The 25,172-nt window shown below is 33.5% G+C and overlaps 1 protein-coding gene across 1 annotated transcript in view; it reads left to right on the forward strand.

Annotated features, from left to right (window-relative positions):
- The first annotated feature begins 4,401 nt into the window (after positions 1-4,401).
- LOC132637063 (uncharacterized) overlaps positions 4,402-25,172 on the forward strand; it is a 36,446-nt gene continuing 15,675 nt past the window's right edge. Inside the window, exon 1 of the mRNA XM_060354211.1 lies at positions 4,402-4,614. Within this exon, the coding sequence (XP_060210194.1) occupies positions 4,402-4,614 (213 nt within the window). The remainder of the gene's footprint in view (positions 4,615-25,172) is intronic.

The following is a 25,172-nucleotide window of genomic DNA, read 5'->3' on the forward strand; positions in this document are numbered from 1 at the left end:
ATTGTGTACGAGAAGAATCCAAGATATAAGATTTATGGGTTCAATATTTAGCATTGAACTCATTGCTATATTTAAATTTTATGAGTTCAGATTTACTATTTGTTGCATTTTTAGTAAATTTTACACATAAATTTATGCTTTAAAGTAATGGTTCATATGCACCTCATAAGCTCTGCATCCACCCCTGTATATATATTTCAATACATATCATGTATTTTTTGATTTGATTGTAAAAATCAAAGTCCAAAAAAAAAATTAGATTCCAAAGTCTTGTCAACAACGGAATATGCTGTCCTTTGTTAGTGACCTTCGAAGTAAAAAAACTATAAAGGAAGGTTTACTGATCCTTCCTGATCCTCAACCAATTGTAGAGCCCCGTTTGCTTGTTCATCTAGAAGATGATATGTTTAAACATCCCGGAACTAAGTTCTACCTAGTCGAGGTATCCGGCGCATTATTACTTGTTGCCCGATTTTCCCATGGAGATTGGAGCGATACTTTTAAATTTAAAGTGGTGGAACTCGATTTAATCAAAGGTGACATCAAGGAGATCAAAACTTTGGGAGATTTAGCTATTTTCGTGGGAAGTAATGCGGCAATCTCCGTTGATGCCTCCAAATTTGCAAGAGTCAAGCCTAATCACATATATTTTAGTGATGATTGATATGTGGCATTTAAGGACTTGGAAGGTGGTGGTAGAAGATATATGAGGGCTTATAATCTTGAAGATGGAAAAATTGAGTCTTTTTATCCTGAATTGTCACTAAGCCCTATTTGTCCTCCAACTTGGGTCACACCGTTATTTTTTTCCAATAAAAAGTTGAATGATCTCTTTATTCTTTACTTATTTATTCTTTGTAATCTTAGTTGATGGATGGTGTTTGAATGCCAAGGTTTTAATCAATTCTAAATTTACTTTCTCTAGATGCTAAGTCATTTTAGTTGTCTGTTGTATTTTATATATGTATTTTAAATAGCAACAATTTTATACTAAAGAGAAATATAGGGCCTAGGTGCCATAGTAACAGCATTGTCAATTTGCATAGAATGACAGAAATGGTGTGGATATACCCCTCAACTATGTGATTTAGAGGATTGGTTCATTCCTTAAAATAGAGCTCAGAGCTCTATAATATCAACTTGGTATATATAAAATATTGATAGGGTAACATAGAGGATTGACTCATTCAGTAAAAGATACGCTCATCATTCTCCTATGATACCCCCATGATATATATCATATACTACCCGGGTGTCACAAAGGACATGTTGATTCCTTCAAAAGAAAAAAAGAATAAAAATACTAGAAAATAGATTTTAAGCTTAATTTTGATAATTTTATTTTCATATCATTTTATCAAAGTTTTACTTATGAAAAAAAATAAAGTCATATTTAAGATATGAGTTTTGTTTTCATGATTTGAAAAATAAAAAATATATTGTTAATATATTTTTTATTAATAAATAAGCTAACAATAGTATTTTTATTAATTACCTTTTTTAGTAGTCTAATTATTTAGTTTTGTTATATTTTTATTAGTCTAAAAATAGTTAGTTAATATTTTTATATTTGTATTATTTTATCTTTCAAAAGAAAAACAAACAAAAAAAAAATGGGAAGGAAAAAGACAAAAAATTAAAACAAGAAGACAACTTAATGTTTTTTGTGGGCTGCATGTGTAATCTATATATAATATGAAGTTAGACATAAATAAGGTGATGTGACACCTCTCTATAATCTCCATTGATATTTATCTTTTATCTCCTTTTTTTTTTTTTTACACTTTTAACCTATTTTTTGGACTTAAAAATTTCCAGAAAATTAAAGATGCCTCATTTATTTCTTTTAATCATTAATGGCTCCACCACCCACCACCTACTTTTTTTTAAAGTTCCTATTTAATCATTTACCTAAATTTTATATATAAATTAATTTCTAATTAAGAGTTAAAGGTATTGTAGTAAAGTTACAGGTTATTATACAATACTATACAGTCAAACCGAACAATATAAATGTTATTAAACCACAATAAACGATGACCTTGTGTTCTTTAATACAATACAATAACATACTGTATCATATCATACTGTACATTAATGAACCACCGGAAACAACCATCCAAACAGGGGGTTACTAGTTTCTAATGGCTAATGCAACTATATATCATAAGCGTCGATAATTTATTAAATGTAATAACAATTCGCCAGCCAAGATTACAATAAAGGATAATAAATAACTTATAGTACATCTAAAAATAATAATTCACCAAATTGAAAACAAACAGTGACTCCTTATGATCTGAGCATACATGGAGTTGACATTATTAGTGATGCCGGCAAATAATATCACATTATTAGCGATGGTACAACCCAAGTTGGTGGGCAAATAAAACTTACTGACATTTCAGGATAAAAAGATTCAATTGTTCCATCTTCCAAATTATAAGCACCCATATCTCTTCCCGCCCCTCCTTCCAAATCTCTATCATATTCATCTAACCAATGATCAGTAAAATATATGTGATTAGGCTTGATTCCTATAAATTTAGAAGAATCGATGCAACTTGCTACATTGCGACCCAAAAATATTGATGAATCTCCCAAGATTTTAATCTCGTCCTTCAATTCACCCTTGATTACATCTAATTCAGCGACTTTAAATTTAAAACCCCTACAAATATCATCCTCCATATATCGGGTAACAAGTAATAGTCCACCGGATAACTCAACTAGGCAATACTGAACATCGGGCAAATTAAACTTATCTTCGTCCATCGCTGCAAGCAAGCGTGTCTTTACAATTGGTTGGGTGATGTTAGGCCCTGCAACATCATAAACATGTACTTTACCACAATAGCTCATGGAATAAAATTGGACGTTATGATACGTTAGAGCCGTGACCCCAACATGATTAACAACATCAATATGAGTCCAGTTGACGACTTCAGGTCGCCAAAAAGCCATACAAGAAATTTTTCCATAATGCTGAACCATCAGTGCATAATCTAATGTAAGAGAAGGATTGGCAGATAAGACAACATTGTGTATGCAGCTTCAACGTTTTCCTCCATGTGGTCTTTCAACATAACCGAGGTCATGAAAATCCAATATGGCTTTTTGGGAGGGTAGCGGTATTTTGATGCAACGGATTCTGTTGTTAATCTGCATTCAAAAAATAATTTAATAGAATCCGAAAAAAAGAAAAATAAATTCGAGCCCACTGAATTCACAGTGTGTCCTTAAGGAAATTATTCCCCTCAAGTACCCGAAGTTATGGAATATATCCTCCAGGATAGAACGAATTTACTCACCAGCGTAATAGTACCTCAAACCCCGATGAACGCCAAACACAACAGACGACAACAAATCACACATAATATATTTGAAGTGCAAAAAGAAGAAAGAGGATAATTAGAATTTTCGTAAGGAAAATCTGAAGGACTGGCCAGATTTATATGGCCATTGGGTAGAGTTAAGTGAAAAGGTGCAACTCAGAAGTTGCAACTTTTCAGTTAAGTTGCATCTTTTCAGAATTATCCCCATTCACTTAACTTAAACCCAACAATCCCCCACATGAATGGGGATAGCTATATGATAAAGGAATGCACGGACAAGTGTGTGTGATTTGCAAGTAAAGATTAATTGCATCTGGATAAGTCAGTTTCCCGTTGAACTTTCCGTAGTGAACATATGTCATATATACTCGGTCAATCGGTAGATTTGATATCTTTGAACCGTCGAACTTATATGTATACCTAGAAAACCATATGTCACACAATTAGCCCTTGACCGTCTTTGGTTCTCACTGTTGTGTTTGTTTTAGCCATGAACCCCGCCTAGTTTCATGAGTGCGTAAAGCATGGGCCTTTACCTAACATACTCCTTGAACCGACTTACACTTCACACTTACATAGGTAATTCCTAAACGTGTCACCCCGTAGATACACTATTTGGTCATACCTGCCAAACTTAGAAACCATGAAAAAGCTTAAGCTTTATTAACTCGTTAAAAAGCCTTAATGCTTAATCCTAATTTCTAAACATTGTCTTCATATGAGAATAGGTAGAGTTATTTGACAATTTTGAACTATCATTCATAACTTTGTTTGATCTCTTTGAACCAAACTCTTCGGATCTCCAGTCTACTAAGTAGAGTTACCGCCATGATAACTTGTGCTAGGCCTTAAACCCATTCCTCCCGATGATTTTTCAACCGCCTCTCTAGTTAGGCCTTTTGTAAGTGGATTCGACTCGTTATCTCTTGACTTTACATAGTCAATAGTGATAACTCCACTAGAGAGTACTTGACTAACAACATTGTGTCTCCGTCGTATGTGACGAGATTTTTCATTGTACATAACGCTCCCTGCCCAACCTATTGTTGCTTGGCTATCACGCTATATGCATATTGGTGCCAACGATTTGGGCCAGAATGGAATATCTTCTGAGAAATTCCGGATCCATTCAACTTCTTCACCGTTCATGTCTAAAGCTATGAACTTAGACTCCATTGTGGAGCGGGAGATACAAGTTTGTTTGGGCGATTTCCAAGACAATGCACCTCCACCAATGATAAAAACATATCCACTTGTGGATTTTATTTCAGTTGATCTAGTGATCCAATTTGCATCGTTATACCACTTAATAACCGCGGGATATTTATTATGATGCAAACCAAAAAAATTATAAATAGGATATATAGTAGACTGCTCACTACACTTAAAGTGACATCATGATTGTCACACCCCGAACCATGGCCTGGACGTAACACGACACTCGGTGCCTTACTGCATGTGACTGAGCGAACCACCTGACTTGCTGAATCATCACGAGGCACAACGTGAGCGGAAATATAACATGAATGCATGATGAGCCTTTATAAAACGTAAAAAGTCATAATAATTAATAAAAATACTTGTTTAAACATGAGTGCAGAAATAACATGAATGAGCCAAAAAATGGCTATAAGACTCTGAAAGTCTGACATAACATAACTGACTTGTCTAGTTTATGAAACCTCTATCATAAGTCTGACTGTAAAACATACTTGCTGGGACAAGTCCCCCAACATACCTTAAATGCATAGCTAATCATAAAATAAAGAGTTGACTAAACCCCGAGTGAGATGGGGCTCACCAATAAGCTCATACGAGCAATGTCTTGCAAGTAAATCTGTTGTCCTGTGAATCAATACCTGCATCGTGAAATGCAGGCCCCTAGGCAATAAAAGGGGACGACAACACATTGAATGTACTAGTATGTAAAGCAACTGAATGAAATAAACGTGGGACATGAAGTAATAAGATAAGAACTGAATGTGAAACTGAAACCTGGTCATGAGCATGAACATGAATACATATATAATATAAAGCATGAGTAAAATATGGTAAGTAGGGATACCATTTCATAAACCGACAACATGATATCACCACGTGGGTACGTGGAGTCTGGTACCTCATCGGACCAGCAGAGCCGCCATACCTTGCCAGGGTATAAGGTGGCAACGTGCCTGATGGATCCATTCAGTGTAAATTAAGGAATCGTCCTAACTGGGCAGAGTGATCCTTTCCTACGGTGGCTACGTAGTTTCAGGCTACCTGAGCCTTCTCGGTAACTTGTGCAACTCCCAAAAACATGAACATGATATAGTTGGCTAAGAAGCCCGTGACTTTCGTGAAATAACTTTTAATCATGATTTCACAAAATAACTTGTAAACATGGTTTCATGAAATAACTTGTATTTAGCATGTATATATCTTGAATCATGGCATGAAGATAATTATATAATACAATTGCATGAAAAATTATAGACATGTATAATATTTATGAAATAAGCATTTTTATTTAAAAACATACATGCAAGAACCCATGAAATACGAGAGATGGGTTTTCATGGATTACAGACAGATTCTTAATAATCAAAATGAAATATCAAGAACACAACAATGAGATTATATCACAAAGCTTAATATAATATAGTACATGGACCTAGGGTTATCATGAACATAGCTAGAACCCTAATTTTTGGAGAATTTGCGTGTAATCATGGAAGAAGGGCGTGGGGAAGAATAATGATGTTCCCACACGTAGATAGAAACTCTACATACCTGGTAATGCTCCAAATTTGTATAAAAAATCTATTCTTGAAAGAAGAATCCCAAAGCCTAGTCTTGAACTCCCTTTAATTGGGTTTTTTCTTGAAAACTCTAGGTGAAGAATGATGAATTCTTGATTAGAATCCATGAATACATGTTAGAATTAACTTAGAAGGCTTAAAATAGGCTTACCTTGGTGTTCTTGATGATGGGAGAAGGTAGGAGGTTATTCTAGGGTTTGAAGGAATGAAAAATAATGCTTTGGACTGATGTGGATGAATATATACTGTTCTGGGTTGTAAAATTACATGGTCATTAAATACGGTCCGTATTTTAATATATGGGTCGTGTTTTAGGTCGTATTTTCTGGACTGCTCTGCGACTCTTCAGTAAAATGGCCATAACTTTTTGTACAGATGTCCGCTTGACCTCCATAATATATCGTTGGAAAGGTATTTCAAAGCTCTACAACTTTAATTTGAGAAGTTTTTCCAAATTACCAAATAATAAAGGGCTTATGGTCTCTTGAAGTAAGACCTTCTACAAACTCAATTGAAAACAGGTCCCGTAGAGTGGCTTCCAACTTTGTTTTGCCCAAAGACTCTTCTTATGACTTGATTAGTTTTCAAAACACTTCCTATATCTCCCATATTGGTTCCATTATACCCCACACCTTTCGCGTTAAACCTTAGCCCGAAGATCCGAGATGTTACAATATCTCTCCCTTCGGATCATTCGTCCTCGAATGATGGGTCATGATTAAGAATGAGACTGGACATGGCTTGAATACATGAACGTGAAAGAAACATGACATAAAACATAAGAGCTTGACATGGTTACATGAGAACATGGTCTTGGATCATGAGAACTGACTACGTGATTACATAGAAACATGTATACAGGAACATGAAACTGAGTAGTACCTACATGAATGAGAATTATGAAAAACAATTCCTCGATTTATGACTAGTGGTTAAGAATCTCTACTAACTCCGGAATCTACAAAAATTTTTGGTAGGACTTCCTTCATAATTCAGACACTGACGACATTTCTCAAACGCTTGCCAGCTAACTAAAGTACCAGCACACAACTCACAGGGTATCTTAATATGCATGATGTGACATAACGTGATTTTTGAATCTTGAATGTGGCTAACATGAATACTGAGATGGCCTGAACACATGGATATTGGCTGAATAATTACATGATTATTGTAGGCATGAATGACATGAGTACTGGAAAATAGGCACGAACATTACATGATTATCTAGGCATGAAGAGCATGATATGGGACATAAATACATGAAAACTGTCTTGCATGAATATATGAGTGCTAAATTGTCATGAGATACTAATAAGTTGGTATTTTCCAACTTATTTCTTCTTGAACCTTAAACTTTTGAATTGTTTGATTAAGAAAATAGTGCATTTACTATGGTTTACTTGAATTTTATAGGTTTATATGATTGAGAAGTGATCATGAAGATATCAAGTGAAAAACAAGTCAAAAAGAGGTCAAAGTGAGGAAATGACAAAAGTGGCTAAAACTGCAAAAAGTGGCCAGAACTACAATTTCAAAAATCTGAAAATATTGAGGTTGTTTTTGTCATATTTTGACTTTGCATAAGTATGGAACTATAAAAGAAATACTTGAGAGTAATATCTTTCATCTTTGGCCATTTTACACAAGTTTAGGAGCTAGGGTTCATCACCAACACTTTGGAAGAGAAAATTTGGAGGCACCCAATGAGAAATTCTTTACCCACTTCTTCTACTCTTGCTATGTATTGAATATTTATTTATGTGGTATTTCATTCCAATGCTTGAATCTTGTTTATACAAATATTCATATGTTTAGTTTGGATGAATCTCTTATTTTGCTTATGTATTAAATAATTTTTATTTCTAATTGAGTGGGTTTATTGTTTCTCTATTAACTCTTCAAGCTTTAATGTCATTTAATGGTGTACAACATTATTTGTGCCTAAATACCCTACTTTGCTTGGAAAAGAAAGTAGAGGTTAGGAAAAGAGTTAATAGCAAGGATTTGGGGCTTAACTCTCATCTAATAACTTGAGCTAGGAATAAGATAGTTAACTTGAGATTTAATTGGTAGTACTTAAATTGTAAAATTGTAAAATATATTGGATCGTTACTTGAAAGTAATTTCCCTTGTATCCATGCTTGTGGCCACTGATAATTTTACTTGCTTTATAGGTTAGTTTACATTTTTGCATTAGTTATAATTTTCTCAAAACCAAAATATTATCAAGTGTTTGGCTTAGTGTAGAAACTGAAAATTCCTTACTTGCTTGATCGCCTTGTATATTGGTTCTTGTGGGATTTGACCCCGACTCATAGTTGGGTAATTATATTGCATACGACCGTGTACACTTTCTCTTTGAGGAGTGGATTTGGGCGTTATCAATTTTGGCGCCGTTGCCGGGGAACAATTTAGCGTATTTGGGTTAGTTTGGGATTTAAGCTTACTTGATTTGGTCCAAACTCGAGAATATTTGTGTAGTTAAGTATGGAACAAAATACCTATTGTTAACAAACTTCCTATTGTTCATATCACTTTTAATTGCCATTACAATTTTGTCAGACAGATTCAACATTCGTCCATCACTAATCACTCTCTATAAATGTGATGAAATACTCAGTCTGTAGACATTTAACCCCGAAGATAGTGACTGTCTAGGAATCAAAAAAGATGTTCCATTCTTCTTCATCTTAAAGAATAATTCTGGACAGATTTCAAAAATTTGACATACACCCCGAAACAAAATAATTTGTTTTACAAAAGCTTTTCAGAAAAATTCTTCTAATATTAGCCAAAATAATATATACATATTACTTTCATGATCTCTAGAATAACTTTCAAGTATTAATGTAAGCCTAATTCATGTCTTACTATCTTGAAAAAAATATTCCACGCACTTCGTGCATGCTACAATGTTATATACCAACTAATTAATTTTATGGCACACAAATAGAATATACTTTGAGATCATTAACTAATAAACGTCTACCCTAACATTTATAAAATTTGAATTTCATAAATCATAAAAAGTAGAAAATTAAAGGATAAGCAGATAAAGAAAGAAAAACCTAGATTTACTGCCGCTTTTTTTTTTTAACCAATTCATCCTTGAAGTAAACACATATGTTTCTATGACTTATGTCCCATTTGGACGAACGCTTAAACAGTGGAATGGTGAAGATCTTTGGTAAAGTGCTGCAATTGCACCCTTTATCACAGTTAATTTATTATCAAATACCAAACCCTGAAATGCATAACTGAAGAGCCCATACGACTCTCATTTTCTTTACTTTCCTCATATATAAAGAGTAGTACTCCCTCCAGACGTGTAGCAAATGCACGAATGACTTATAAGGGTACTCCATGTCAATTATCCAATTTAATGGTTAGATTGACCATACAAAAATGTGATACTCAAACAAAATAAAAGATACACGCCTGGTACTCTTTTCTCAAATGACACAATCAGTTGGTGATTAAACCAGTACCATTAACGTAATTTGTTGGTGTCATAACGTTAATTCGATGTTGTGACTTGCCACACCAATGCCATATACAATAATTAATACAACAATGAAGAAACTGGTTCTAAAGCCGAACAGTTTTGTTTGATGCCGTCAATCGAAATTCAATTCCGATTCTTATCTACCTGTTTTCTCAATCAGGGAATAAAACCGAATAATCTCTTACACAAACAGATGTTAGAAAACAGTGAAGTTTTTATCTTCTTCAAACCGAATAAACAACCGGCGAAGATTTTATATCTTCAAACCAACGAATGTTACTGAATCAGTAAAGTTTTTATATTCTTTATACCGAGTAGTAATTTGAAGTAGAAAATCACATAGATTTTAATCTCCAAACAACGGAGTAGAAAATCACAAAGTTTTTAGTCTCCAAAAATAGGCTTAATACCTAGATGGACCCTTAAACTTGACATGTTTTGTAAGATAAACATATAAACTTATAAGGTGACCAGATAGACACTTAAACTTACTCAAAGTGTATTTTTCAAGTTTTTCAGTTGTTTTGAAAACAAAAACTATATTTTTCAAACACTCACAATTTTCATGGCCAAACAAGCCCTAAATATATCACAAAATATTTTTTTTAAAATGCAAAAATAAGGCAAATGCATATACATGAGACTATAAATGTGCACTTAAACCAATAAATACTCGCTAATCGCAATTTTGCAGCTTTCAATTAACTCGGATTTTTTTTTTACACTTGAATAATTAAAAAACAATAACTTTAACCAATAAAAATCCTTAAAAAAAGAAATTTCAAATTAAGAAATTTCTAAGTTCAGTATTTCAAGTGTAAAAGAAATTTCAAATTAAGAAAACTGTAAAGCCGAGAAGAAAATCCTTAAAAAAAAGAAATTTCTTAATTTGAAATTTCTTTTTTTTAAGGATTTTTATTGGTTAAAGTTATTGTTTTTTAATTATTCAAGTGTAAAAAAAACCGAGTTAATTGAAAGCTGCAAAATTGCGATTAGCGAGTATTTATTGGTTTAAGTGCACATTTATAGTCTCATGTATATGCGTTTGCCTTATTTTTGCATTTTAAAAAAAAATATTTTGTGATATATTTAGGGCTTGTTTGGCCATGAAAATTGTGAGTGTTTGAAAAATATAGTTTTTGTTTTCAAAACAACTGAAAAACTTGAAAAATACACTTTGAGTAAGTTTAAGTGTCTATCTGGTCACCTTATAAGTTTATATGCCTATCTTACAAAACATGCCAAGTTTAAGGGTCTATCTGGGTATTAAGCCTATTTTTGGAGACTAAAAACTTTGGGTATGTACAGAATGTACCCGCGGCTACACATTGGGCGTATGACCACTATGTGAGGGCGAGCGTGCGGGCGTCGATGATGCATGACGGCTCCATATGTAGCAACAGGTCCAGAGTTGGGATGCGAGAATGACGAGCCTAGCCGTGGTCAGATATGACACTCCGATCCATGTGTACATGGAGAAGTACATGCGGATCACTCGCATCATTATTGGCAACCCCTCTAGGCGTCGTCTAGATGGCCTAGGATATATAGCTCTTGCAGGAGCATATGAGGCGCTGGTAAGATTTATTAGCCTTAAACTTAATCCATCGTCTTATGTACTACTTTACAAAATTATTCAATTGTTAATATTTGAAATTTCGCAAGGTAGAGGTTTGTAGCAAAATTAAAGTCTATTCGGGTAAACGGTAGGCGCCAAGGCAGAGGTTTGCCTTAAGACAAATTTTTACCCAAAATTAGGCCTTAACGCCTAACTTTTGTCCAAAATTAAGCCTATTCAGGCAAAAGTTAGGCCTTAAGGCAAACTCTTGCCCAAACTCTGCCTTATGAGGCTCACACTCTACCTGACGAATCCAAAACTCTGTCTTGCGAATTTTTTATTTTTGAGTGAACAGGATTCAAACTCGGAACTCATGAATTTTTAGGGGAAGGGCACCGGTGCCTTTGAAAGACATTCAGCGAAAAAAAAATTAAAAAAAATCAGTCTTTGGGCTAAAAAAACATTGAAACACTCTTGATTTGGGCCAAACTTATTAATGTAAAAATCTGAATTTTATATTCAAGCTTGAAAGAGAATAATTTCAGACTTGTCAAACTCGAATTCCAATACATCATGTCGTTACCTCGGTAAGTAGAAGGCCAAATGGGCCAAATTCTGATTTGGTTTTCAGTTACTGCTAAAAAATAGATGTAAATTACACAAAATGCAAGATTTTAAAAAATAATTTAAAATAACGGAAAATGGCAAAAAATATTCTTAACCTATTGAATTTGGCTCAAAAATACCATTCTTCCACCTATTTAGATAAAAAAATGACCTCAACATTATTTGTGTCACGCCCCAAACCTGAGTCTAGCCGTAACCTGGACCTCGGTGTCTGACTACACGTCACACAAAGTTGGAGATCTTTAATTTTTATAATTAATTTAGGATGTCACACAAGTTAGTTAAAAACGAATCATAAAGATTAAAATAATATTTTTCATTAAAAAATAGATATGCAAAATATATAATATAAATTTAATTACATATATACTGTCACGCCCCGAACCATGGCTTGGGCGTAACACGGCACTCGGGCCTTGCATGCATGTGTCCGAGCGAACCTCATGGCTTGTTTGTCAACATGGGCATCAAAATAATATAATCTATATGATGCAATTTAAATGAATCATGAAAATGTAATTTGCGGAATAAAGTCTTGAAATTATCTTGTAGCATGAAATATCATGAAAACATAACAGTCTGGAAACATGAAAGCATAACTGACTCTGTGGACTAGCATCTGTCTATGAAACCTCTAAAACATGTCTGAATACTAACTACCAGGACATGGCCCTGGATTACCATAAACTGAATACTAATGTAGACTCCATGTTGAACCCCGAGAGGAGTGGGGCTCACCAATAAGCTGATAACTTAAGTGATCCTACTGCGCAGGTGTATGCTCCTGTAAATCGGTATCTGCACCGTGAGGTGCAGGCCCCGGGCATAAGGGACGTTAGTACTTGGTGAATAGTACTAGTATGTAAAACTTGCTGAAATGAAGAACATGGCACAACATAGGTATAGGACATGAACTGAAACTGAATGTAACTTGAACATGAGCATGAGCATGAAACGTGAGTAAAGTCTGAAAACAGTAAATCAATGGAAATACATGTATGTAAAACTGCTTGTAACGCAGGGAACGCTATAGTATAACCGACAACATGATCTGGTACTTGCGTCCTACCAGGAGAACACTCACACCTTGCCAGGGGATATGAGATTTAAGAGATAATAAGCATGTAAGGATCCAAACTGCATAATGAAGGTGTTGCCTCCTCGCTGACAACCCTTATCCTACGGTGGCAACGTAGTTTCAGGCTATCTGAGCCTTCTCGGTTAACTAAGCAATTCCCAAAAACATGAACATGATATAGTTGGCTAAGAAGCTCATGATTTTCGTGAAATAACTTGTAATCATGAATTCATGAAATAACTTGTAACATGATTTCATGAAATACCTTATAATATGGTTTCATGAGATAACTTGTCATAGTCTTGCAAACATGTTTTTGATTCATGAGTAATAACAATAGTTCATAATTATATATATATATATATATATATATATATATATATATATATATATATATATATATATATATATATATATATATATATATAGTTGGCTAAGAAGCCCATGATTTTCGTGAAATAACTTGTAAATAACTTGTAATCATGAATTCATGAAATAACTTGTAACATGATTTCATGAAATACCTTATAATATGGTTTCATGAGATAACTTGTCATAGTCTTGCAAACATGTTTTTGATTCATGAGTAATAACAATAGTTCATATATATATATATATATATATATATATTGACTTGAAAACATGCTTGTAACTTGCTACATAAAATCATAAAGTTTCATATAAACATAATGAGAACACATGAGGAAGAATTCATGATTCATGGATTAAGCTAGGGTTCCTAATAACCGTAATGGAAGATTAGGAATACAATAACGAATATAGATACAAAATTCATGTACATAAATACATAAATACGGGCTACCAATATGTTGGGTTTAATGCCCTAGGGTTTCAACTTCATGGATATCAAGAAACGGAGCATGTGGAAGAACGTAGAGATTCCCACATATGGATGGAAGTTCTACATACCTTAATTGCTCCAAAACTTGAATTAGAGACTTGAGGTTTGAAGAAGATTTCCTAAATCTTGATTCTTGAACCTTGAGATGGGTTTTCTTGAAAACCCTAGATTAGGAACAATAATTTCTTGCTTAGATTATTAGGATATATGTTAGAATTGAGTTGGAATAATTAGAGTGGGCTTACCTTGGTGTTCTTGATGATGGAGGAGGGTAGAAGGTCGTTCTAGGGCTTGAAGGAATGAAAAATAATGATTTGAACTGATATGGATGAATATATATTGTTCTGAAAAATTAAATTTTCGTCCCAGTTAAATACTGGCCGTATTTTGAAATACGGTCCGTATTTTGAAATACGGACTGCACTGCGTCTCTTCAGTAAAATGACCATAACTCTTTGCACAGATGTCCGTTTGACCCCATAATATACCGTTGGAAAGGTATTTCAAAGCTCTACAACTTTCATCAAGGAAGTTTTCCCAAATTCCAAATACGTTTTGAAATACGGGCTGTATTTTGAAATACAGTCCGTATTTAACCATATGACATCCAACTGCCAGATTCCAGAATGCTCAGAAATCCTTGGTAACAGTTTACGACTTGAATTACGGGTCGTATACTGAAATACGGTCACTATTCATGGGCGTAAACCACCATCTTACAACTGAAGAGGAAATTTTCAATTCCCACATTCTTTATCTGGTTTTCTAAGTCTAGGATCATGGTCAAAGCTTAGGTTAAAGGTACGGGGTGTTACATATACAATCGTCAATGTGTCCCGTATGTACTTTTCTTTAGCTTAGCCTTTGACCTAAGGCCAATAACACCCCCACCACCCTCGCCATCATCCCCATCCAGCCTCCTATTAATAGCAGGACGCTCTAAGTCATGAATATCCCGCATATCACGTTCCGTTCCCTTCTTTGCTCCCTTGATCATAATGTGCTTCTTATCGTATATAAGGCATGCTACGACTTAAGCTAATCAGGCGGATTAGTAGGATCATATTCATTGACATCATCGGCCTATTTGGAGATGAGACCACAGGCACCGAAGGATGAACTTGGAAAACATATAAAAATGATTACTAATTTAAACTAATATTAATGAATTAAGTAGTATTAAAAATCTAACATGTGTCTCGACGGGGTTCTGAGTTGGCTCCTGAGAGGGCTCTGGTGTAGGATCTTGTAACACCACAGCTAGGAAAATCCCACATTGGCAAACAGTACATGAGAGATGTTGGGTATATAAGTAAGCATGTCTTACACTCCAGTGATACGTTTTAAAGCCATGCGGGTCTTGGCCCAAAGCGGACAATATCACTAGTGGACAGGGCTGTTACAGATCCGAAGTAGTCTCACGACCGAGATCCTGGCATATTTTTATTATAAATCTGGAAAAATTATAGTTAAAAAGTTTACTCCACGGATTTTCTAAAGTAATTGTCACGTATGTTTGAATTAAGAGAAAAGTTAAAAATAGGAAAGCAACAAACTGTTATTCTACCGCATTTGAACGACCAAATAGTGCAAAAAAAAAAAATAAAAAAAAATACATACTATATAAGACAGACTTAGACCAGATGAGTTTCCCAACAGAAACTAAGTTCCATAGCTTGCATCCCTTTATATTCAGTCCACCTTGTGTCTTGGGTCTGCAAATCTTATCCCAAGCCACTAGAGCAACTTTCTTCTCTACTTTAGAGCCACCCCATAGGAAAGACCTACATTTCTGATCTACCTCCTTTATCACACTCGGGAATAATATGAATACAGAACCCCAGAAGTTACGTAGAGAGAAGAGCAGGGGCGGAGCCACATACGGCGAAGGGGGTTCATTTGAACCCCTTCGCCAGAAAATTACATTGTTGATACATGGTTAAAATTATTTTTATGTAGAGATAGTAGATGTTGAACTTTTTTGAACTTCTTTTTGTGTCTACTTCTTCATATTTTAAACCGCTTATCGCAAATTCTGACTCCGCCATGGAAGAAGAGGGCAGGGTTATTTGTTCTTTACATCTTTCCTTCAGAACACGGAGATGATGGATATGATTATCTGATTTTCCCTCTATTCTCTGTGGTTACACTAGTTTATGTTTTTCAACTGTAGTATTGGCAATACCTTTAGACACTCATATGGGTCAGCCTAAAAGAAAATAAATAAAATAAAGGAGAAGAGACACAACCCTTCCCAAATAGTGTGTCACTAAAGATATAAACAGAAAGTTGTTTTGTTTATGAGCAGTTCTTCTTCTTTTTCCAGGATAGTGTGTTTCTTTTCTTCATCTGAAAAATAGAATATTTCTTTTCTAAAAGATAGAAAATAACTCTGTTCTTCTCTGTGAAGAACTACCACTGATTCCTACGAAGATAAAAGCGATGTCCACCAAATACCGGAACCATCTTTTGTAACAAGTGCGACTTAGACTGTAAATATTTATGGTGTAGTTAGTGTTCTTAACATGTAATTACACTTTTGACTAGTGAAACAAATATATGAATGTTCTTAGATTGATTGCATTTTTCCTTCATTGATATCAGAGCCTAGATTATTTGTTTCCTATAGTGGTGGCAACCGGTTGGAACCGGAACCGGTTATGGAACCGGTTAGAAAACCGGCCGGTTCCGGTTCCAAAACCGGAACCGCCTAACCGGTTCCGGTTTACCGGTTTTAAACCTCAAACCGGAACCGGTCCGGTTTGGAGTGATTAAAATCTATTTTTTTTTTTGTTTTTTGTATTATATATATATATTATAGTATTTATTTGTATATTGTAGCTATATTTTCATATGTTATACAACTTTATAATTAAAGTTTAAATATTTACTGACTAACAGCCTAACAGTAAGTCAGCAATACAGAATAGTGCTTTTCGTATACATATATATGTATAACTTACATATACTTATATATAAATATGTACTATATACTATATATACTTATATATATGTATAACTTAATATATATACTATACATACTTATATATATGTACTATATACTATATATACTTATATATATATGTATAACTTATTATATATACTATATATATGTATATATACTAAATATATGTATAACTTATTATATATACTATATATATGTATAACTTAATATATATACTAAATATATGTATAACTTAATATATATACTATATATATGTATAACTTAATATATATACTATATATATGTATATATATGTATAACTTAATATATATACTATATATATGTATAACTTAATATATATACTAAATATATGTATAACTTAATATATATACTATATATATGTATATATATGTATAACTTAATATATATACTAAATATATGTATAACTTAATATATATACTATATATATGTATATATATATGTACTATATACTATATATAGATATAGCTTAATATATATATATATATATACATATCTACTATATATACAATATATACTTAATATATATACTAAATATATGCACAACTTAATATATATACTATATATACATATCTACTATATATACAATATATACTTAATATATATACTAAATATATGCACAACTTAATATATATACTATATATATGTACTATATACTATATATAGGTATAGCTTAATATATATATATATATAGGTATAACTTAATATATATACTATATATACATATCTACTATATATACAATATATACTTAATATATATACTATATATATATATAACTTAATATATATACTATATATATGTATAACTTAATATATATACTATATATACATATCTACTATATATACAATATATACTTAATATATATACTATATATACAATATATACTTAATATATATACTATATATATGTATAACTTAATATATATACTATATATATGCATAACTTAATATATATATATATATATATATATATATATATATATAAGTATAACTTAATATATATACTATGTATACATATCTACTATATATACAATATATACTTAATATATATACTATTTTTTTTTTTAATTTTAACCGGTTTAACCGGTCCGGTTCCGGTTTAACCGGTTTAACCGGTTCCGGTTAAAAAAAATTTGGAACCGGACCGGTAAATTAATATCCGGTTAACCGGAACCGGTTAACCGGTATAACCGGTTCCGGTTCCGGTTCCGGTTTAACCGGCTCCGGTTACCGGTTAAACCGGTTACAGTTTAACCGGTTGACACCCTTAGTTTCCTAGTATTGTGTTGTATGTTAGAATTAAAAAAAATCGGGTAACGAATATTTTGAATTGCCGTGCCTCGTCATATTTGTTTTAATACATCCAATTTCTTTTGGAAAGAATATTGATTTGCGATGAATACGAGAATTATCGTTGTGGCGTTTGGCAATGACCAAGCCGCAAAATGGAATTGGTCATCACGCCTCAAACTATGTTCCCTATTTTTGATGGATTTATTCTTCGTTGAAAAAATTGAGAAAAGCAGAAACCCATGTTTTTGTCCAAATGGAGGTTTCAATGTTCAAATGGAGTAATACAGGTTCCAATGTTCAAATGGAGTAATATAATTTTGTCCAACGTGGACTTTGTCTTGTTGTTCACTTTCAATCATACAGGGACTTTACCACGGGAACCGAGTAACATCCCCTGTGATTTTTTTTAATTCATGTGGAGAAGTTGTTTTCCGGAACCAAAATCCTAAAAAATCACTTCGAACCAAAATACCCCAATAAAAAAAAAAGTTACAAAACTATCTTTAGCGCAGTAATTTACTACGCTAAAGCAGTTCACGGAGACGGAGCCGTTAACTGCTTCAGCGCAGTATTTTACTGCGTTATAGAAAAAAAAAAATCTATAACGCAGTAAAATACTGCGTTATAGAAACAGTACAAAAAAAAAATTGGCCAACTTTATTTTTTGCAACACTTAAGTGTTTTTTACCATACTTTGACCAACGATTAGTCGTGTGTCAAGACTCCGAAACATCAATATTTTATATAGAACCTGATATTTTTTTCTACGTACAATAATGCAGGCCCAATATATCAAGGAGACATAGACGTTCGGATCGTCATTTTAGGGGTTGAAAAGGTGCCCGAAGTAAGTTTTGTTTGAAAAAATATAGTGTTTTTCTATACTTTGACCAACGATTAGTCGTGTGTCAAGACTCCGAAACGTCAATATTTTATATAGAACCTGATATTATTTTCTGCGTACAATAATGTATGCCCAGTACATCAAGGATACGTAGACGTTCGGATCATCATTTTAGGGGTTAAAAAGGTGTTCGAAGTAAGTTTTGTTTGAAAAAACATAGTGTTTTTTTCATACTTTGACCAACGATTAGTCGTGTGTTAAGACTCTGAAACGTCAATATTTTATATAGAACTTGATATTTTTTTCTGCATACAATAATGTAGGCTCAATACATCAAGGATACGTAGACGTTCGGATAGTCATTTTAGGGGTTGAAAAGGTACCCAAAATAAGTTTTGTTTGGAAACTTTAGGGTGTTTCATTTCCTTTTTGACCCTAAGTAACTCCTTGGTAAATGTATCCGCTCTTTCGCTGCCACAATTTTTTTTAGTTTGTGGGGTCGTAGGGGTTTTATCCGCGCTCTGATTTGACGTCGGAGTCCCTACCCTAGAGTGTTTAGCCATGATGCGAAGGTCATGTTTGGATTGCGGGTAGATGAAGACCCATTATACAGCCGAGTCGAGCCTCCTCCTAGTCGCACATGGGAGACAGAGTTGACTAGGCTCACCGAGTTCGTGCCTGTGGACCCCAACACTATTTTGGTACAGAGTCCGGTGAGGATTAGTCACCTCTGCGATTATTTGCGTGGCTTGGAGCCTGTTCATGACGGCACTTTAGTTGTTGATTGTCATGCCCGTCTGTACCTACTCATTATATTTGAGGGTGTCCTGTTCCCGGACAAATCGGTTTTGAGCACTGCATAAGTTGATCTCAAGTATAATTGCTATATTTCTTGCATTGGTTATGTTTATTAATTGCTTTGGGTGATTTTTCTAGTTTTTAGAAATTAGGGATATAAATCATATTTTATACGTTTTTAGGAATAGTATATTTTAACAATCAACTATTATTTGCAAAAATTATGGATAAACACAACTCCAACTTCAAAAGTTTCAGAAAAAGTGATTTTTTATTTTATTTATTTCTATAGCCAAACGCTATTATTAAGTGTATAGACGTAGATATATAAAGGCGGGAATCCAAATGCGAAAGAAGTGAATTCACTTTTTAGACTCAAACAAAGTGACAGTTATCTCTCTCAAACACTTCACATTTCTCTCTGCAAAACACCCTTTTTTTTTTCCTGCAAAACACTCTCATCTCTATGTCTCAATATGACATGCTCACTGAAAGCAAACGTCAATCAATGCTGGCCAATGCACCTAGTAAGTGGAATCCCCGATGCGACGTGGTTGGGTGTGAGAAACAATGCCATACAATGGAAAAACTACATGATCACTACCAAGTCTTGCACCGTAAATATAAACTTACACGAGAATTACTTCCGTAGTGATCATGTAGTTTTTCCATTGTATGGCATTGTTTCTGACACGAAAATTACTTCCGCACTGCAGGTGAAAAAGCAGAGCACCATGATTTTTATGGTCATCATCCGCCTCCACATCATTAATCTTGGTAATTTTTCCTTGGGAATTTGAGTCATTATAGTAAGGTTTGATGATATCTTGGTAACTTTTCCTTGAGAATTTGAGTTATTATAGTAAGGTTTGATGATATCTTGAGAATTTTCCTTGAGAAATTTTTAATCTTGGTAATTTTTTTCAATCTTACTGATTTCTTGGTTCATACGAGATTTTTTTTTTCTTGGGGTCTAATTGTTTTTTCTTGGTCAATTCTTCAGCTGGTTGTGGTACCAACCAGTGTCTTAAAAGGCGAGGGCATAAGGCGGGGAGTTTTATATTTGCCTCGGCGAGGCGTAAGCCCCATAGGTATTTAATTTTTTGTATTTCATAAAATAAATATTTTTAACTAGGTAAAATTACATTAAACAAATTTAATATTACCTTTTTTTATTTTTTATACTTGTTGTCTTTCACTTCATATAGTAACATTAGTATTTATATTAGTGAGAATCAATTAAAGTCAATAAGATATTAACCATGTATTTTAAACATATTACCTAAGATGTTACTGTAAAAACTTTATTTAATAATATGAAGATTTGAGTAGTTTAGTTCAAAGTTTTAGAATATTGCTCTTACTACATAGATAGTGTTTTTCTTTCTTTTGTTATATATATATATATATATATATATATATATATATATATATATTACTTTTTTTTACAATCTTCAATATTATCAAAGAGAAATTTAAATCATAAAATTCATCGGTAAAATCTTTTGGGGCCCAAAGTAGAAGCTTTACTAGCCTCACCCTCTAGCCACCCTTGCTTACAACTTGTAATTATATATAACATAATTTTATAAGTATAAATAATACAACGAAATAAAAGCTATTATGGATTACATATCAACTCTAACATCTTAACTTTCAAACAATGAAAAAATCACAGTTTCTTAAAACAATACTACTATCATACTGTTCATTTTATATCAATAAACTTTATCAATACTATAATTAAAATGTAACTCCTTCATGAATAAAACTAAAATTACGTTCAAATAGTGAAATAATAAAATATGATAAAGCGAAATAATAAAATATGATAAATTTGATACGTAGGACAAAAGGCCAATGACAAGTGAAAATGTACAAATCGGCTATGGTATTTATAAAAGAAATATTAAGTGATATTCACCCTCACGATGTTCTCAAATAGTAAATATGCAATACTACGACTTGTTGTTTGAGTTACACCCAATCTTCTTATTTGTATAGATGAAAAACTATAAAGTATCATTCATTTGTTAAAGAATTATGAGGGTCAACGATTTTAATTAAGGAATTTAACATATAATTTGTGTAAGAACTGTTAGGCGAGCCCCGAGCGTTGAGCGTTAGGCAGGTTTAGGGCGTACAGTCAGGCGCTTAGGGCATAAGCTTCATAGGAACTAAGCCCCAAACGTGAGTCTCGGGGCGTTTTGCCAGCACCTCGCCCTAGGGCGAGCCTCGGGGAGAGTCTTCAAACTGCCTTTTAAAACACCGGTACCAACAACTTTCTTGGTCCTTTCGCTCTTGCTGCTGATAGTCTTCCTTACGGTCGTGATTTTGGTTGCTCAAGTCGCTCTGAATTGGTATACTTTCATTATACTTTCTGTTGTGTTTAATTTCATAGTAAGTAGATGGTGTCAGTGCTCGTCCTGTTATCCCTTTAACCATACTTTCTGTCCCTATTGTTTTGCTCGTCTTGTTTGTTGGGAATAAAATAGACCCGCAAAAATAATATTCACGGTATTAATGATAAACGCGGAACACTAAGTTATGGTTAAATCAGCAAGAATAAAATGCAGCAATAATGACACCAAGATTTTATGTGGAAACCCTTCTGAATAAGGGAAAAACCACGGCCAAGAGGAGCAGCTGATATCACTATAGTAAGGAATTTTACACTGTGTAGTCACTGTTGCACCCCATTTTAACCGAGGCTAAACAAAGCACAACTTATGGAGCTCTGAAATAGTTAATTATGTACAGAGTCGCCACCTAGCATTTAAGGTATACTAGGGTACCTATAAATTATTAATATATGCAGCTTAACATGGTCTAAGAAAATAAGTGAGATTCTAGGTAAGGGTTCAAATTATTCCGAAGGGAAGGTGTTAGGCATCCTTCAGAATCCACAAATGTGGTTCCCGGCTGGACCAATTTAACTATTCGAGAGATGTGTAAAAAGGATTGATTATTATTTACAAAAATTAATAGAATTTAGACTAAAGAATAACTAATATGACTATTCACATAAATAATCGTGCAATATGTATTTTTTACATATGTGATATAATAATTATTTTTTAAAAAAAAAGTTATGTGCAACTTAGAAACTTGGGTATGTGACAAAGGTATAAAAAAAAATGGACATGAAATTATTTTGCACTCGAAGTGAGTTAACTAATTTAACTAGTTAAGTATGTACGCCTAATCAATTAATTATGAGAGTACATTCTAAAGCCTAAATATTGAGGCAAATCACCCTATTTATTTACTTAAGTGTGCTAAGCTATTGAATTAAAACTCTAGCGAAACATGATAACTATAAGAATATTAGCTACGAAAATAATAACTGTCTAATATTGATTTTTCTAAAACACATAAAATTTAAATCACCTAAGCAGATCATAAATAAATACCATCAACCTGCACCCTAAAAAGTAAAGTTTCACTACATTTTATGCTTGTATAATTTAATAATGTAAATATATATAATGTGTATATATATATATATATATATAAACAGAGAATTTAAGAGGCTATTTGAACTTCTTTTGAATGTCATCTTCAAAAAGTAACTTCGGATACCTGCATGAGACTTAATAAAAATGTTAGTAAGAAAATAAATAACTATCGGATGAATTAAAGAAATAATGAATAAACTTAAAATAAAAAACCCGTCTTTGTACATGGAAGACCTTGGAAATCGACGGAAATTTCTTCATCGGCCACTCATACTATCTAAGTTGCTCTGCATCCATGGTTTCAATTCACCCTTCCTTTCCTGTTCGGGATTCTGCTAAAGACGTATATACAGCAAGCACAATCTCAATTCCCAAGTGTCACGGCCAACCAAGGACATATTGGTAAATCTATATACAGCAAGCGCAGCCATTTTTTCAGATCAATCAACATCAATAAAACACTAAGGTTCAGAACTCTTAAAAAAGCAGCAATCTTATTGTGTCATTTCCACCTTGTAATATAAAAGGGACATGAAAGTACTATTTACAAATATCAAATTTAGTAGTATGCAGAAGCAGATAAATCAAAGAGCCTATATAGTCCCTTGTTCATTTTTCAGCTAAAAAGGGTTGTTGATTAGAGCAAAACGAATTCATGGGCGTACCGGAGATTGTCAACCATTTATTTTCCGGCGTAGTACGCCGGAGTTTCTTTTCCGTTCAAACCGCGTTGCTTCGATGGTGACGAGCTCATGGTGACCGGATCTTTTTTATTATTTTTTTTTAATTTTATTTTAGTGTTTTCGTGATGGGATAACAGTGGGGAGAAGAGGGGGAAGGGAAGCGTTGGTGGTCGCATGGCAGGTTTCGTGGTTGTTTGGTGTGATTGGGAGACGAAGAAGGAGGTGTGGTTGCTCGCTGGCTGCTCCGGTTCACCGGAGCTTGAAGCTCCTCGCCGGAGTAGCGAAGAAGATGAAGTGGGGACTGTTTTGGTGTCGTTTGGTTAGGAGTCGTGGTTGACCGAAGTTGGCAGTGGAGTTGTGGTGGTTGTCGGCTGGACGGAGCAGGGGTGGTGGTCGGCGGCTATGGGAAGAGAGGGAGGGAGACGAAGAGTTCGCCGGAGCTCCGAGCTCCAGCGTGGAAGGGTGGCGGCTAAGAGAGAAGTGAGGGGAGAAAGAAAATGTTTAGGGTTTAGGGGAGAGAAAAAATCTGAAAATATGCTTGTGTATTGTGCAAATATGTGTTGGATCCTCTCATTAAATTAACCCCCCTTTTTCTTATAATATAAACAAACACCCCTTTTTATGCCCAAAAATAATGAAGCCATACCCCTTTGTTCCCAACCCATCATCTCAATTAACTCTTTTTTTTTTTAAAAAAAAGAAGTGATGAGATCTTGACTTGATCAAATTTTACTCTGCGTTTAAAAATTAATTACTCCGATTTTCTCTGCACTGTCGGACTATATTAAAATATAGTTAATTAATACATGTATAAATAATAACGCAAGTATAAAATATAAATATAAATATTAATATCTATGATATGAAAATGTATTGATATAAAATTAAGAAATAATTATTAATTGCACAAAAATGGTAATATTACGTTGTACATGTGCAAAATAATGATTCTTGAAAAAATGACAATAAATTGAGAAAATTCCTAAAATAATGATAATCATCAATAAATTGTTGAAAAAGTGTAAAAATGTATTAAAAAAAATGTATTTCGTGCTCTTTAACGAATCAGGGCCCCCCAAAACGTTAATTTTAAGCACGTCGAGCCAAAATTAGGTGTCAACAGTCACGAGTATAAATACTCCAAAGACCACTCACACCCAAAAAGAAAAATACTCTTTTGATTTTTCCCACCTCACTACAATATCACTCAGACTCTATTTTTCTTCACAGACTATTTTCTTACACAGTCTATGGTATACCTCACTTTGCTCTCACTCAGATGTATTGTCTGAGATTTTGGTGTGTCTAGCAAATGAGAAAGCTTCCCTATTTATAGGGATGAGA

Source organism: Lycium barbarum, chromosome 4 (genome assembly GCF_019175385.1).
Source record: "Lycium barbarum isolate Lr01 chromosome 4, ASM1917538v2, whole genome shotgun sequence".
Classification (NCBI taxonomy): domain Eukaryota; kingdom Viridiplantae; phylum Streptophyta; class Magnoliopsida; order Solanales; family Solanaceae; genus Lycium; species Lycium barbarum.